This window comes from Sinocyclocheilus rhinocerous, unplaced genomic scaffold, assembly GCF_001515625.1.
Source record: "Sinocyclocheilus rhinocerous isolate Xijiao unplaced genomic scaffold, SAMN03320098_v1.1 scaffold200, whole genome shotgun sequence".
Taxonomy (NCBI): domain Eukaryota; kingdom Metazoa; phylum Chordata; class Actinopteri; order Cypriniformes; family Cyprinidae; genus Sinocyclocheilus; species Sinocyclocheilus rhinocerous.
The window spans coordinates 2,332,197-2,347,393 of record NW_015641014.1 but is presented as its reverse complement, the minus strand read 5'-3'; the positions used below and the strand labels follow the sequence as shown (position 1 = coordinate 2,347,393).

Below are 15,197 nucleotides of genomic sequence, written 5' to 3'. Positions count from 1 at the left end.
ACACAAGTGTGAGTAACTGTTTTTATTATGTGGTCACTATTGCTTTGTGTGTTATTATAGATCATTTGATATGTACTGAGTATTTATGTGTTTTTAACATAATAGATCCACATCATTTATCTGTGAATGATGTAGGCTGTCAAACATACACAAATGTTAGCCAATCATAGCAGTGGGCGTTTACTTATAATCCACCATGCCTATTCAAACTGAGCAATCTGATGAGGGGGGTCAAAACAGGACAGAAAATAGCCTATTACTTCTAAATTATGCTTTCTGATGTACAAATCTTGATAGCATTATAAGTGGGCCTCAGAGAATAGTACAAAATAAAAAAAGGCAGTTCATGACCCCTTTGAGGAAAACAAAAGAGAAAAGTCAAGGAAAAACAAAAGGCAGCTTTTTTACATTATAAGTGGATACCACTGACAGCAATGATTACGATACTTGCTTATGCTTATTTGCTTTTATGGATCTGTCATGGTCTTGTGTTGTGTAGATAGACTTTTGACATGCGGCATAATGTCTGATCCATATTGCAGCAGAATTTATATTTGTCTAGTAGGTACTGAATATTTCACTTAGAAAACAAAGTGAAATATACAGTTCTGCTTGTATCTTTATTTGCTATACCAAGTGCCTTAAACTAAATTTTGCATATTTTACAATTAATTTATTTAATTGTTCCTTATTAAGCACTCATGGCATCAACCCTGTACCTTGTAAAAACAACTTGATTTACAGCAACATTTCATTTACAAAGCAGGTTAATGCACATATGTGTGGCACAGGCCACAATGTTTTCAGGGAAAAAGTAAAAAGTTCTCACCTTGCACATGAGTAGTATCTGAATCGGCTTTCTATTTGTTTAGTAGTGTTATGTGCCGAGAGCTTCCTAAATATGTCAAAGTTAAGCAATACCTCACTACACATGCTGCGACATCTGTAAAAAAAAAAAGCTCACAGTGCTAAAACAATACCATTTCAATGTGTACATTCACCTCTCAAAGTAAAACATCACCTTCGTTTGACATTTTCTGAAATGAACAACATGCAATTTGGTTTTGAACCACGTTTTCATGAGCAAAAACAAAAATGACAAAAAGAAACCCTAATACCTGGATACTTAGGTTAATACAAATTGTACAGTCTGGAGAACTTCTGGAAAGTTGCTTCTATAATAATATAGAAGCAGTAAAAGGTCAAGATATTACATAATGAACTAAGAGCAGAATGTAAATCTGAAATCTGGTCTATGGACTGACGATAAAAGAACTTATACATTGCCAGATCAACTCCTATTTTGAATTTCAAATCCTAATTATATATTGATAATATTTCAAACCTTACCTGACAACCTCGAAATTCACCTCGGAACAGTGTAGCGTCCAAAACCTTTAGCGCATTTATCATGCAATGTTTACGAGCTTTTCAAGTGCATTTAGGTGAAAGGTTCCTTTAAATGAATGAGCACAGCAAAAGCCTATCAGGTTTCTTTAGGCAGGGTAATTAAATAATGCCACGATAATAGCGGTCAAAGAACTTTGGACCCTGTTTTGAAACTATGATTTTCTATAACCAGGCAAACATTCTGAGGGAATTACAGAAATTTCTTATATTTTACTTTTAATTACATTTTAAACAAGGAGATTCTTTGATTTTGTACTACACACACTAGATGTCAACATGATACCTAAGATTAAATGTCCAGCTTTGTAAAGACTGAAGATCATGCTACACTCCCACCATTAAGAGCATTCCAGGGGAGAAGTGAACTAAACGGGTTATTGTTCGAGTCAGTTATGTAACAGGCAGAAAGAATGAAAGGAAACCTGAGCTAAGATGAATTCTTCTTGTTTAACACAATGTATAAAGTACTTAACTATGTTTATATAGACTTGGTGGACAAACTGACACTATACTAAACAGTCACTCAATGCCTGTCCAAATGTGGACAAAAAGTTCATTAGTTCCTATAAGACACTAAATTTCTCAAGACATATGGCAGTGTATGTTCTGTTTGGCTTGTAAAAGAATATTGTGTAACATCAATGTCATGTGCTTTAAATGTACATTGTCTACAACAAAACCTACACACAAGGACTTTAACTCTGTAAAGGTTTCCATGACATTGCGGACCAAGTTTTGCAATAAATAAAATACTACCAATCCTCATCTACATGTATTATACAATTTATTTTTGAACAGCTACCCGCTCTCATTTATCTTTGTTTGTACTATAACATTTTAATGCGGAGCTGTACAGCAAATGGATGTGTTCATTTTCCAGTCATGGAGTTGAGCACCAGTGTCTATGGTTCAATACCAATGACTTTAGTTTAAGCATCAGTTGCAATTCCAGTGACCATAAGCAAATATTAATTATTATTTGTATTATATTAATACAATAGAATTTTTAAAAAGTTTGTATTGTGCTGCAACTTATAATGGGCCTAGAGCAGGGATCACCAAACTCGGTCCTGGAGGGCCGGTGTTCTGCAGAGTTTAGCTCCAGCCCTAATCAAACACACCTGAACCAGCTAATTAAGGTCTTACTTGGTATACTTGAAACATCCAGGCAGGTGTGTTGAGGCAAGTTGGAGCTAAACTCCGCAGGACACCGGCCCTCCAGGACCAAGTTTGGTGACCCCTGGCCTAGAGCATGCTAACATTTGGCCACATTGTTAATCGCAGACAAAAATGGCAAACAGCTACCCCAAGTGGTAAGGAAGGATTATAATTCAAATTCTAATAATCTTCCATTTTGACAAACTTTAAATTATGACTAACATTAGGGAAGTTGCAACTTGCATTTTCATTTATAGCTCAATTTTTCTTCATTTTCATTTATAACTCAAAATACGTAAATTACTAAAATAAACATCAGCTGACAAGTCAAGAAAAGCCTTAAGCCAGACACTTTGGTGACAATGTTAATGACATATTTTAAAAGATTGTAACAAGCTTGTGTGGTAAACTACCAGCCAGAACCATTCATGTTAACGTTTACCCAGCAAACTAAACAGAATGATACATTTTACATTAAACAGCATAACTTTACACAGAAATTTTTTTTATTCAAAATTGAACATGTCAGCGCTTTTTCAAGTTTGTATATATATCCATTCATTGCTAATTCTGGAGTTCCAAATGTTTTCTTAAAGGGATAGATCACCCAAAAATGAAAATTCTGTCATTAATTAGTTACTCATCCTCATGTCGTTCCAAACCCGTAAGACCTTTGTTCAACTTTGGAACACAAATTAAGGTATTTTTGATAAAATCCAAGAGCTTTCTGGCCCTGCATAGACAGCAACGCAACGGACACGTTCAAGGCTCAGAAAGGTAGTAAAGACATCGTTAAAGTAGTCCATGTGACAGGTTCAACCGTAATCTTATGAAGCTATGAGAATACATTTTGTGTGCAAAGAAAACAAAAATTTCAACTTTATTCAACAATTTCTTCTCTTAATACTTCAAGGCACGTTCACAACAGTACCACAAAGCACGCCTTGTTTGCAAGCAGAGGAATGCACATGCATACGTAGTGGTACTGTCATGAACGTGCCTCGAAAACTGACACAGAAGAGAAGAAATTGTTGAATAAAGTCATTATTTTCTGTTGTTATTTTTCACCAAAAATATCTTCATTTGTGTTCCGAAGATGAACAAAGGTCATACAGGTTTGGAACGACATAAGGACAGAATTTTAATTTTTGGGTGAACTACCCCTTTAATGACAATTTAAGTTACTGAATTTCTCTTAATACTTCAAGGCACGTTCACAACAGTACCACAAAGCACGCCTTGTTTGCAAGCAGAGGAATGCACATGCATACGTAGTGGTACTGTCATGAACGTGCCTCGAAAACTGACACAGAAGAGAAGAAATTGTTGAATAAAGTCATTATTTTCTGTTGTTATTTTTCACCAAAAATATCTTCATTTGTGTTCCGAAGATGAACAAAGGTCGTACAGGTTTGGAACGACATAAGGACAGAATTTTCATTTTTGGGTGAACTACCCCTTTAATGACAATTTAAGTTACTGAATGCAACAATCAGATCACTCACAGATACCCAAACAAGCTCCTCGTAAAATTCTTTATTCATAAACTTGATGCAAGTTTACAAATATACTGTACATGGTCAAAATTCTCTTGTAATGGAAAAACCTAACAAAAAAACCAAGAAAGCATGCCAACAGTGTGAGCTTCGAGAACCATTCCATGAGATGGCACCAGAGACGGGTTCTGTTATTGGTTACGGTGAGGTTCACGTTCAGTGTGAAAAACAAAAACAAACAAGTCATTACTGTTCGGATAAGGAAACAGAAGAAAGACTCATCAGTTACAGAAACCTTGGTCAATGCGGACAAGCCCAGGTCAAAAACTCGCGTTCAGTGTGAAAAACAAAAACAAACAAGTCATTACTGTTCGGACAAGGAAACAGAAGAAAGACTCATCAGTTACAGAAACCTTGGTCAATGCGGACAAGCCCAGGTCAAAAACTCAAACGCGGATGTACTTCTTGAGATGAATAAACCTCTGAGGAAACACCATCTAGAAAGGTCTGCTTTTTCAAATCTCACCAATGAAAACCCAAGACCAAGCACATCTCTGAAACAAGACAGCAGCAATAACTTGCAAAGCAGATACTGGAGTTATTCAAGACATTCCTGCTGCAGTGGCTCTCTTGAATTACATTTACATGTGACTGGAGTAAAAGATTACATTTGCGTCCATATTAAAGATATACATATCCAAGAGCTTGCCTGTTATGGGACGAAGTTCAAACTCAGGACTGATCCAAGAGGCACAATCACAACATTCTGTGCAAATACTAAACCCAAATGTCCCAAAATATTTACAACTGAAATTTGAAGTCGGAAGGGTGAGAAACAACAACAAAAACATAAGTTCCGTTTGACTGAGCACTTAAATTCAGGAAACAAAGGAAATCATATACATTTTTATAGCCAGAGTTATCTAATCCCCATTGGCCTTTAACACTTCTTACGATGAAACCAAGCCCCATCATAAAATTCTAAATAGCGACCACGGGAAGCTGTTAAAATCCTTTTCTTTGCTTTCAGGAACTAGAGAAGGTTCTTAAAGTGGACAGGTAGAGCAAATGGCCCAAAAAAGGTTTTCCAAACAGAATGGATTTTCCTGAGTTCTCAATGAAAAATGCGAGACGCCTTCACATGCATGAGTTTTTGGGAACTTTGGGAACATTTGGGAACTTGAACTTGAACATGCACGAGTCTTCGACAGCCACTTTTTGTAATACACTGTGAAACAAAGACAAAAAAGCAGGGAGGTATGGTGTATTTTGACAAGCTCTCTTTCGCCATGAACGTTGAAGCATTGACCATTCTTAAAATTTTATACTGGACGTTCAGATCCAAGAGGTAAAATAAACAACGCCTCGAGTTTTGTGAGAATTGTCCATCAGGCTTGGAAAGAAACAGTGCTCTTGTAGTGTTGTGCTATGAGAAAAGTATTATTTGCGCTCTTTTAATCCATCAATGCTCACAAAATGAAACTGACAGCAAACTCTAAGTTCAAGTACTGCTGATCATGAGAGGTCCATTAGTAATGTAAACCTCAAATGTCTCAATCTGTAACAGCTGTTTTTTAATGGAGCAGAAATTATGAAAATGACAATTAAGGGTGGGAACAAAAACGAAAAAAAAAAAACCGAAAAAAAAAGTTATGTTCATATCACTTATATAAATACAATTTTTAAGATATTACCCCCGTTATTTTGAGAAACATCAACCTTTTTCCCCATTTCGAGTCCACAAGTCCTCAAGTGAAAACAACTCGGATAATTCCCCCACTTCACATAAACACCACATTTAAGACGCCTCAAATCCATTTACAAGTATACAAGTGGAGCTCTGTTCAACTATGGAGCGGCGGCAAGTTCCGCTTCGCTTTTTCAAAGCCAAAGCTCGCATTTGTCCATTATTGGTCAGATCAGCCACATGCTAAAAGTGAGCGTAAGGAAACTGAGTGGAATTCATCCTTAGTTGGAAAAACGAGATTTGGGGCTAGTCGTATATACGCACCCCTTCCTCTCGTCCTTGCCGTTATCATTAACATAAGGGTTGCTTAGGAAGCTTACGTATATAATTGTGGCAAGTAACGATTCTTTGACGACATCAGCATTAAATGTACCAGTACATGTTAATTCAGAATGCATGAGGGGGGAAAAAAGTCTCTATAGATACAAGAGCAGTGGCACATTGTCTTCACATTGTCTCTAGTTGCATCCATATCCTGTTTTAAGTTCAGTAAACCACCATTTAAAGTCCATGGTCATAAGAACGTCCTTTAAAAGCAGACAGAGAGGATCAGATCCAGCATCTTCATTGAGCATCTCCAACTATGTAATAATCCTGAACGGAGCCATGCTCCAGTAAAAGTGAGGAAGCAACAAAAAAGAAGAGAGAGAGAGAAAAAAAAAATCTTTCTCTGATCACACCATTTCGAAACGCCATGTTAGATGCCTTATTAGTACCAAGGCTCTGAATGTCCCATCTGTATAGAAGACAACAGATGAGCGAGAGAAAGAGAGCATGAAAAACAGACAGAAATCCAGACATTATGGGATCTGGTCAAAGAGTCCAGCCTTGCAGAAGATAAAGGACGATGCAAATTTCTGAGCATTCCAGACAGCGAGAGGGCAAACGTTTCCCCAATGGCTTCCATTTACACGAGGGGGCATCATACTCAAGCTGAAGAGGTGAAAACATTAGTAAAATAAAGCAAATGTTTGACCAGATATCCCATGTTTGCAGTGTGCAAGCAGATCAATGCTTTTCCTAGCCATCTTCTTTAGGAGGTGTGTACCAGCCTAGAGGAAAAACATGAGAAAAAAACTTCTGAGAACAGTTCAAAGTGCATCAATTCTGCATCTCGTTTTACGGTTTCTCCACCTACCGTTCTTTTCATGAATCTGAACCAATGATTTATATGACTGTTGTGCTCTGGCAAGATTGTATTGATTCTGCACAAAACAAAAGGGAAAGGGTCAACATTTCCGCAGGCAAATATTTTTGTTTTTCATCATGAAGTTGAACAAACCTTATTTGCTCCGAACTGCACTCTGGCTTTCCCTTTGACTAAGGTTGCGTTGATTTGCATGATGACTGACTCTATTGAGTAGGCACTGCTCCAGCCCTACGAGATCAAATTTATTTCATTATTTCAGATTTCAAGAATTATTTTAATGTGCAAACCTTAGAAAACTTAAAGAGAATTCAAACCTGTTTTGTAAGTAGCTCCATACACAAGGCTCCTCCTCCAAGAACATAGCTAGATAATAATAAATAAAAAAAAACATTTAGCAGGATAGAGCAAATTACCATTCATTTCTCTTCAGATTATGATTCTGAAAATGAACAATATTTGTATTAGTCATATTATAAATTAATATTTTTTCTGTGAATTATTTTATAATGGCCTTTCACAAATATATGGGGTATTAAACAGAATGCTAAATAATAATTAAAATGTAGGCAAATTAAATTAGCATTACTCAATCTCTGTTAAGTTACAATTACATGTTGAATTATTAATTCATGCAAAAAAATTTAAAGACAGCATTATTCACAATACATCCGTTTATGTTATTCTCAGGGGGAAAAATATAGCAAATTACCATTCATTTCTCTTCAGATTATGATTCTGAAAATGAACAATATTTGTATTAGTCATATTATAAATTAATATTTTTTCTGTGAATTATTTTATAATGGCTTTTCACAAATATATGGGGTATTAAACAGAATGCTAAATAATAATTAAAATGTAGGCAAATTAAATTAGCATTACTCAATCTCTGTTAAATTACAATTACATGTTGAATTATTAATTCATGCAAAAAAATTTAAAGACAGCATTATTCACAATACAAATTTATGTTATTCTCAGGGGGAAAAATATAATCATCCATCAAATATAGTAGAATCGTTACTTTTACTTTTTACTTTTTACTAACATAGAAAGGTTAGTCTGACTTATTTACTAGGAAAAATTTCTCATGCTCACCCTCCAGACAGGACAGGAGACGCAACCCGTACAAAGGGAGGATCAAAAGGAAAGTTATCCTGCCATCAGCAAGCAAGAAAACAGAAATTCAGTTGCATAATCTCTTTTTTCAATCAAATTATCTTCAATCAGTATTTTTGTACAACAAAGAAAAAACAAACTTTATAAGAGAAGTTGAGCAGAATGTAGTCCATGCCTTCTTTTTCCTTCAAAACCTGCAAGTCACTGTGTAACGGACTGTCTGGGTCAACCCTTAAAAAACACGAGAATGCTTTTAAAGATCCAAACACTAAAACTATCATCAGCCCACATGGTATTTCATGTTATGCAGCCATACTTACGTCCTTAACTTGACATGCCACTCATACAGGCTATCATTGACTAACTCCACTGAATAGATACCTGGAACGGACAGAATGGTAAACAAACAGGTCAGACAGATCTGTAACAGTCCTGGAACAAGATAAAACTAATGGAAACTAAGAAATGTGTTCCACAACAGTTTTAGGCATCACATGCGCACTCCTGACATAAAAGTAGCAGTCACAAAAGGTAGGCAACTTAAGGCCCTGATATACTTCAAGTGAAACCAATGAACCAACTGGTGTGATGTCATTTCCAACTAAATCAGGCCAACTGAAGTTCAAAACCAAAGCTGGTAAATGCCTTCAAGCTACCATTGGTTCATGGCGACTGCCTAAAGCCTTGTTTATACTTCCGCCTGGCTCCGCATCGCGAGCCTCTGCTGACTGCGCACGCACCTCCCCAAATGGACAAGGCATTTATACTTGTCGCGTTCGCCGTTGTACTATTCTTTGAAACGACAGGGGGCGACGAGGAGTAATTGTCCTCTAAAACCATTGGTAATCAGTGGCGAGAAGCAGCAATTTGCTGGTACAAGACTCAAAACTTGACGTCACGTGTGATGAATGAGTTGAAGAATTAATTCATTTCTTTATGAACAAACTGAATAAAAAAATCTTCAGCTTTTGGGTTTATTTCACATCAAACACAAGACAACTTTTAGCAAATAGTGTTAAAGTTGTGTATCTTCGGAAGCAGAGTTACAAAAAAATGCCGTGCACACTGCCATGCAAGAAGGGGCCTCGCGCACAACGCGCATGGCCGCCTACTCCACGATGATGTCATTTTCGCCACACGCACCTTTGCGCTTGTGCGGACGCGGTGAGTATAAAACAGGCTTAATAGGAAGGTGTGCTCTGGGGCTCCGCCTTATTTGACGAAGAAATCTTCTCTGGATTACTTCTTCTGTTCAGTCAGTTGAGGTCAAATGCGAGGAAAAGCGTGAACACTCTAGTCATCAGCTTTATAGTACAATTGTAATTGAAAGATTTTTTCCATGTTTAATTAGTGCTGGGACAATAAATCGATGCATCGCAAATCGAGAAATGATTCTGCATCGATTCTTAGATTTCCCGAAGGCATCGCGATTCTCTCTTGAATCGATTCTGAGCTTAGTTTTTAACAGCAGATGGCACTGCGTGCTTTAGAAATAGCCGTATTCGGCTTGCTTCCAGTTCCTTACACACGCACCACTTGAACCTAAAATAATCATTCATAAAGTTCGAAAAGGTTGAAGCGAATTACAGGGATGTTCACGGTGGGCTGTGTTTACGTTAATCTCGCATCATAAAACATAAAAGCCGAAGTGCAAGTACATTTAACCACTTACATTACTCAGCTGAACACGCAAGCGCTCTTCTTCGTGAGCATTTGAGTGTGCAAACTAACCTAGTGCGCCATCTGCTGTTAAAAAACTAAGCTCAGAATCAATTCGAGAGAGAATCACGATGCATTGATTTATTGTCCCAGCCCTATGTTTAATACTGAAAAGCTGTATTGGACAAAAGAACTGCCTTAAAAGGCTTTGGAAGAAACATGTTTGGAACAAACATATGGAAAAGTCAATGCTGTAATTGAACTAAAATTACCTGTCTTATAACTCTGTGATCTATAGATCTCCCTGAGTTCCTTCATGAGGCGGTCAGAGGCCTGAACTGAACCGGACACCGCACCCTACGAGACCAACAATGAAGCATTTAGGGAACATATACAGCAATGCAAGGAACAATCTTTTAAATTATTCTTCAGTGGATAAATTACAGACTTCAAAAATAGAAAAAAGCTGACCCTATTTGCAAATAAAAAATGTGCTTTATTGCATTGTATTACACATCATAAAGAGATGACGTCACTATACTATATCAATAAAACCAATATTGCTCCACCCAACCCCAAAGTTGTATAAAAAGGTACCTTACCGAATGGACACTTACGTTCAAGTGGTCCTGCCTCTGGTTCTTGCGGATTTTCTCCAGAATGGCCAGATTCTCTTTCTCGATGCCATCATCCTCTGACTTTTTCCCATCGACCGGTTCCTCCTCTTTCATATCATAGTGGTCTAGATCTTCAATATCCTGCTGCCACAGCAACAAACAAAAGAAAGTGTTAGGTATCAACTAGTCTTCTCGTCATAACTTGAGTCATGAGGAATCCATCGCATCCCCTAAAGCTTAATACCTCTGCCATTTCCTCTTCCTCCTCTTCTTCTGATGTCACTTCATCTGTTGTTCCATGCTGGGAAGAACAAGGACAAAAAGCTTGCATCAGCTCACACCGGGAACAAGAAAAGGAAGGAGTGTAATAAGACTATGTAGGTCTGTGCTGATTTGGGCTACCTTCTTGTCTTGACTGATGGGTCCAGCAGGAAGTGGCTGATCCAGCATCTCCACATCAGGATGCTGGGGCAGGTTATAGAGTCGGCATAAATCACAGATCAGCCTTTTCAGCTGCTGTAAGAGCTGCATAAGAAGGAAAAGTGGTAACAAATGGTAAGTAACAAAAACTGGCCAACTTTTTACCTGCTAACTTATATAAAACCATTCATCTACATACATAAATTGGGTTGCATATAAAATAATGTGAGATAATGTGTGTTCAGAAAAAAAAGCTTCATCCTGACCAAAACATGGATTTGGGTTCATTATGGATTAGGGCTGCAAGATTATGCCACATATTTGGAACAATGTCAAATAAGATAGTCCATGATAAAGAAAAATAAACTATTTTATACCATTTATAATAAAAGTGTGTTAATAAAAATGGCACATGGTGTACAAATTTTCCTGACAACTGTATACACATTTTGATCATTATTAATGATCTCAAAAATGTTTATAAAAAACGTTTGCATTTTAATGCTATCATTTAGATTTATCTCCCCAAATCAAAATGGTGCAGTAATTAAAAAGGTGCAAGTTTAATGTATTTTTTGATTAAATAAATGAAAATGGACAAAGATGTGAATAATTGCTAATTATTTCCCATGATATTGTAATCAAAATGATCAATTTTGATTAAAGGATATAACACTACCATTCAAAAGTTTGGGCTCAGTAAGATTTGTTTTTGGTTTTAAAGAAGATTCATGCTCACCAAGTCTGCTTTTATTTGACAAAAATACAGTAAAAACAATAACATTGTTAAATATTATTACAATTTAAAATACCTTTTCTATTTTAATATTTTAAAATGTAACATGATGGTAAAGCTGAATTTTCAGCATCATTACTTTAGTCATAAGTGTCACAAGATCCTTCAGAAATCATTCTCATACGCTGAATTGCTGCTCAAGAAACACTTTTAATTATTATTATCAATGACAAAAACAAATGTGCTGCTTCAGATGAACAGACAGTGTATTTAAAATAGATTCTTTGAAACAATGTAAAAGTCTTTACTGTGACTTGATCGATTTAATTCATCTTTGCTGAATATAAGTGCTAAGTTATTCAATAAAAAAAAATATCTTACTGACCCCAAACTTTTAAACATGTGTACATTCAAATATTTATTTTGTGCTTTATTTTGGATGGTCACATCTCATTACAATTTCAGAGAGAGTTAACACCTCCTTACCAAAGTATTGCCTTTTCTGACATCCTCTAGTCGTTCAAGGACTTCCGTCAGACTTGGGTCATCTGAATCAACGAACCATATTGGTGGGGTTGTAGGGTAAGACTCCTATGAAAATATCAAGAGTTACAACGTCAGCATCTTCAGAACTATATCGAAACCCTTTGTCCTTCCACAAGGTTACTAAAGTCTGAGCGGATCCGATCAGCCACTTGCATGATAAGCAGCCACATTACCATCTGCCAAACCAATGAATCAAACTCTGCAGGTTTCTCTCTTCTAATGAAAACCCAGAAGAGACCATGGCAGATCTGTGCAGTGCTGTTTATTTCAGAGAAGTGCGTGACAGAGCTGATGAGGTTCCATGTAAAATCACGTGAACATTATGTCCCCATCCACTAGTTAGAAATCTCCTCCCATCACGGAGTCTCCCGTCGAGGGAGACCCAAAATGATGGCGATGTGATTTGCTTCTGCTTGTCAGGACCACATACTGACCTTACAGCACCTCAAACATCAAGACAGAAGCTCAGCAAACTAACTGGCATCAATAACAACAAAACAGCAGACAGTTGCACTGCAGTGGCGTAGTTTTTCAGTGTGCTTTTATAGACACTATACGACTTATTCATAATATAGTACAGTTAATATACACTTCCTATACATGCACATTTTGTCCATTAAAAGCTATGAAAATGCAGAAATTGCTCAAATACGAAGTTGGAAAATGTGCTAATATTGCCAATACCACCTATAACACGTTACGATAGCAGCTATAAATTACGCTAACAGTTACTTTGTAACAAATCACGATAGATTTAACTGAATATACAGCTGTGTCGTTTTAAATCTACGCATTTCTTTAGAGGCCTCGCGAAATGAAGAACTTCGGCAAACGAGCTATTGCTAAATTAGCTAGCCAACATAAAATCTAGCTGTTTATACCAATAAAATGTTTTGTTACGCTATAAATATTCCAAAATAGCATCTCAAAGTCGGCTTGGCAAGACCAAAAAACATATTTTGTCCGAAACGTCGTTTAGCTAGCTGAAGTATCCGCTTAGCTAAATTAGCACACAAGCTAATTACCTGCCAACTAACTTAACTGCAAAATCCCACCGACGCGAAATAAAACAAACCCTTAATGCTTTATTTAAACTTATATTTGATATGACCAAGCAAACCTGAATATTATCTAGCGAGTTTGTTTAGCTAATAAAGTTAAAGCGACAGCAAACGCAGTTAACTTTGTTAGCTAATCAACTAGCAGGCTAAATGTAGCTCGTACTAGCAGTGCATACTTGTTTAGCCGTGATTTTGACATATATTTGAGGATATAATCGATCCTGATCGGCATACATGGTTTTTCGCAATATGATGGCTTTATTCGAGTCAAAAGGGGTTGTGGGTGGTGTTGTTTCACTCGGCCTTGTCTTGTTCTCCTGTAAGCTACACACGGCTGATTAATCTTACCGTGATGTTGCAGTGAATAATCAGCAGCTTTTCTCCCGTCACATTGAACTGGCAGCTCAGTTCATCAGGCTTCCAGTCGATTATTCTGAATCGCTCATGGTTTGGGTCAAAAATTGACTCCAGGAACTTTAATTCGGCCTTCAGCCCCGACACCGACATCTTCCACTCATCTCATCAGCAGCCAGGCCGCGGGGGGAAGGGACGCAGAGACTACTGCGAGCGCGCAGCTGATCCAGAGAGAGAGAGCGAGAGAGGGGGAGGGTGTGTGTGTGTGTGTGCGCAGCGGAGGCTGGAGGAGAGAAACAACAAAGAGGGGGTGGAGAGAGGGAGAGCTGCACTGAAGGCAGGGGAGAGACGAGAAAACAACGCCCGCCACAAAATAATGTGCGAGGGGCCAAGAGTGATCAGTATCTACATGGGATGCTGTTGGTTTTGTTTCATACTCACATGCATGTTATCTTTTTTCTGGTCGATCATCATGAATAATAATAATAATTATTATTATTGTTGTTGTTGTTGTTTTTATTGTGATGGGATAATACATGAGATGCTGTTGGTTTTGTTTCATACTCACATGCATGTTATCTTTTTTCTGGTCGACCATCATGAATAATAATAATAATTATTATTATTGTTATTATTATTATTATTATTGGGATGGGATAATACATGAGATGATGTTGGTTTTGTTTCATACTCACATGCATGTTATCTTTTTTCTGGTCGATCATCATGAATAATAATAATAATTATTATTATTGTTGTTGTTGATATTGTTATTATTATTGTGATGGGATAATACATGAGATGCTGTTGGTTTTGTTTCATACTCACATGCGTGTCATCTTTTTTCTGGTCGATCATCATGAATAATAATAATAATTATTATTATTGTTGTTGTTGATATTGTTATTATTATTGTGATGGGATAATACATGAGATGCTGTTGGTTTTGTTTCATACTCACATGCGTGTCATCTTTTTTCTGGTCGACCATCATGAATAATAACAATAATAATAATAATAATAATAAATTAAAAACTATATTTTAATCATCCTTATTATTTATTATTTTTCTGGTTGGTCGACCCCTAAAAAATAAGATCTTAATGAGTGTTAATAATAACCGTTAGTAATAATAGTAATACATTAAATATCTATATTATAATTATCATTAATTTTTTTTTCACGGAAGTCAACCAGAAGTAATTTGAATCAACAGTATCACATATGATCACCCCTTGCAGTATCTAGCATATCACATAATAATACAAAAATTAATAAGTGTTCATTTGTATGTTCATGTTTCTCTGACGTTGGTTATGGTGACATGGTAAACAAATAAAATATATCCTTTTTGTCAGTAAGTGTTTTATTTGATTCATTTTAAAATTATTAGTTTTAATTGAACATTTTTATGATTTAATTAATTATTAGCTTTTCATTAAACTTATAAACCCACTTCTTTTCCTTCACAAACCCCAGTTTGGCAAACCTTGATGTAATATTTTTTTTGGACTTCATGTTGTTGATAAAAACAAAGGGAATATATTTTGTTACTCTTTGTATTTTTATATAAATATGGTAGAAGATTATCCTATTTAAATCAATGTGATAAATGAGTTAGGTCAAAAGTAATCTAAAAGTAGTCTGACTAGCTATATTACCTAAAATGTGTAATTGTGTAATGTAATGGATTATGTTACTACATTTTTAGTCATGTAATTTGT

General features: G+C 36.3%; 1 protein-coding gene, 1 long non-coding RNA gene and 3 pseudogenes across 5 annotated transcripts; 1 reads left to right on the top strand and 4 right to left on the bottom strand.

The window, feature by feature from the left end:
• LOC107753610 (UDP-glucuronosyltransferase 2A3 pseudogene) overlaps positions 1–1,382 on the bottom strand; it is a 6,850-nt pseudogene extending 5,468 nt beyond the window's left edge.
• The window catches only part of LOC107753664 (UDP-glucuronosyltransferase 2A1 pseudogene), a 4,325-nt pseudogene extending 2,936 nt beyond the window's left edge, over positions 1–1,389 (bottom strand).
• Positions 1–1,427, bottom strand: part of LOC107753609 (UDP-glucuronosyltransferase 2A3 pseudogene) — a 9,069-nt pseudogene extending 7,642 nt beyond the window's left edge.
• Positions 1,428–3,981: 2,554 nt separating this feature from the next.
• Positions 3,982–6,216, top strand: LOC107753608 (uncharacterized). The gene is made up of 2 exons (XR_001641484.1): positions 3,982–4,383; positions 4,502–6,216. It is a non-coding gene; the product is annotated as an uncharacterized LOC107753608 (long non-coding RNA).
• On the bottom strand, positions 5,505–13,803 carry LOC107753607 (ubiquitin-conjugating enzyme E2 Q2-like). 4 transcript variants are annotated; one of them, XM_016569808.1, is made up of 13 exons: positions 13,468–13,803; positions 11,999–12,103; positions 10,759–10,881; positions 10,601–10,657; positions 10,342–10,500; positions 10,012–10,096; positions 8,401–8,461; positions 8,221–8,311; positions 8,060–8,118; positions 7,276–7,324; positions 7,094–7,189; positions 6,950–7,016; positions 5,505–6,863 (listed from the first exon to the last, which is right to left on the bottom strand). In XM_016569808.1, the coding sequence occupies exons 1-13, from the start codon at positions 13,624–13,626 to the stop codon at positions 6,832–6,834; spliced, it is 1,143 nt and encodes a 380-aa protein (XP_016425294.1). In that variant the 5' UTR covers positions 13,627–13,803; the 3' UTR covers positions 5,505–6,831. The 4 variants fall into 4 exon arrangements, with proteins under 4 accessions (XP_016425294.1, XP_016425297.1, XP_016425295.1 ...); XM_016569811.1 differs by having other exon boundaries at positions 10,357–10,500; XM_016569809.1 differs by having other exon boundaries at positions 10,342–10,497.
• Between the last annotated feature and the right edge of the window lie 1,394 nt (positions 13,804–15,197).

Bases quoted from the DNA above. Each gene is read 5' to 3' on its own strand.
- LOC107753607 (XM_016569808.1), bottom strand. From the start codon at position 13,626: ATGTCGGTGTCGGGGCTGAAGGCCGAATTAAAGTTCCTGGAGTCAATT. The intron at 10,882-11,998 runs GTAAGGAGGTGT...CTTCTTATGCAG, and splicing joins TCAGAAAAGGCAATACTTTG to CTCTTACAGCAGCTGAAAAG. The intron at 6,864-6,949 runs GTAGGTGGAGAA...TTTTTCCTCTAG, and splicing joins TCAGATTCATGAAAAGAACG to GCTGGTACACACCTCCTAAA.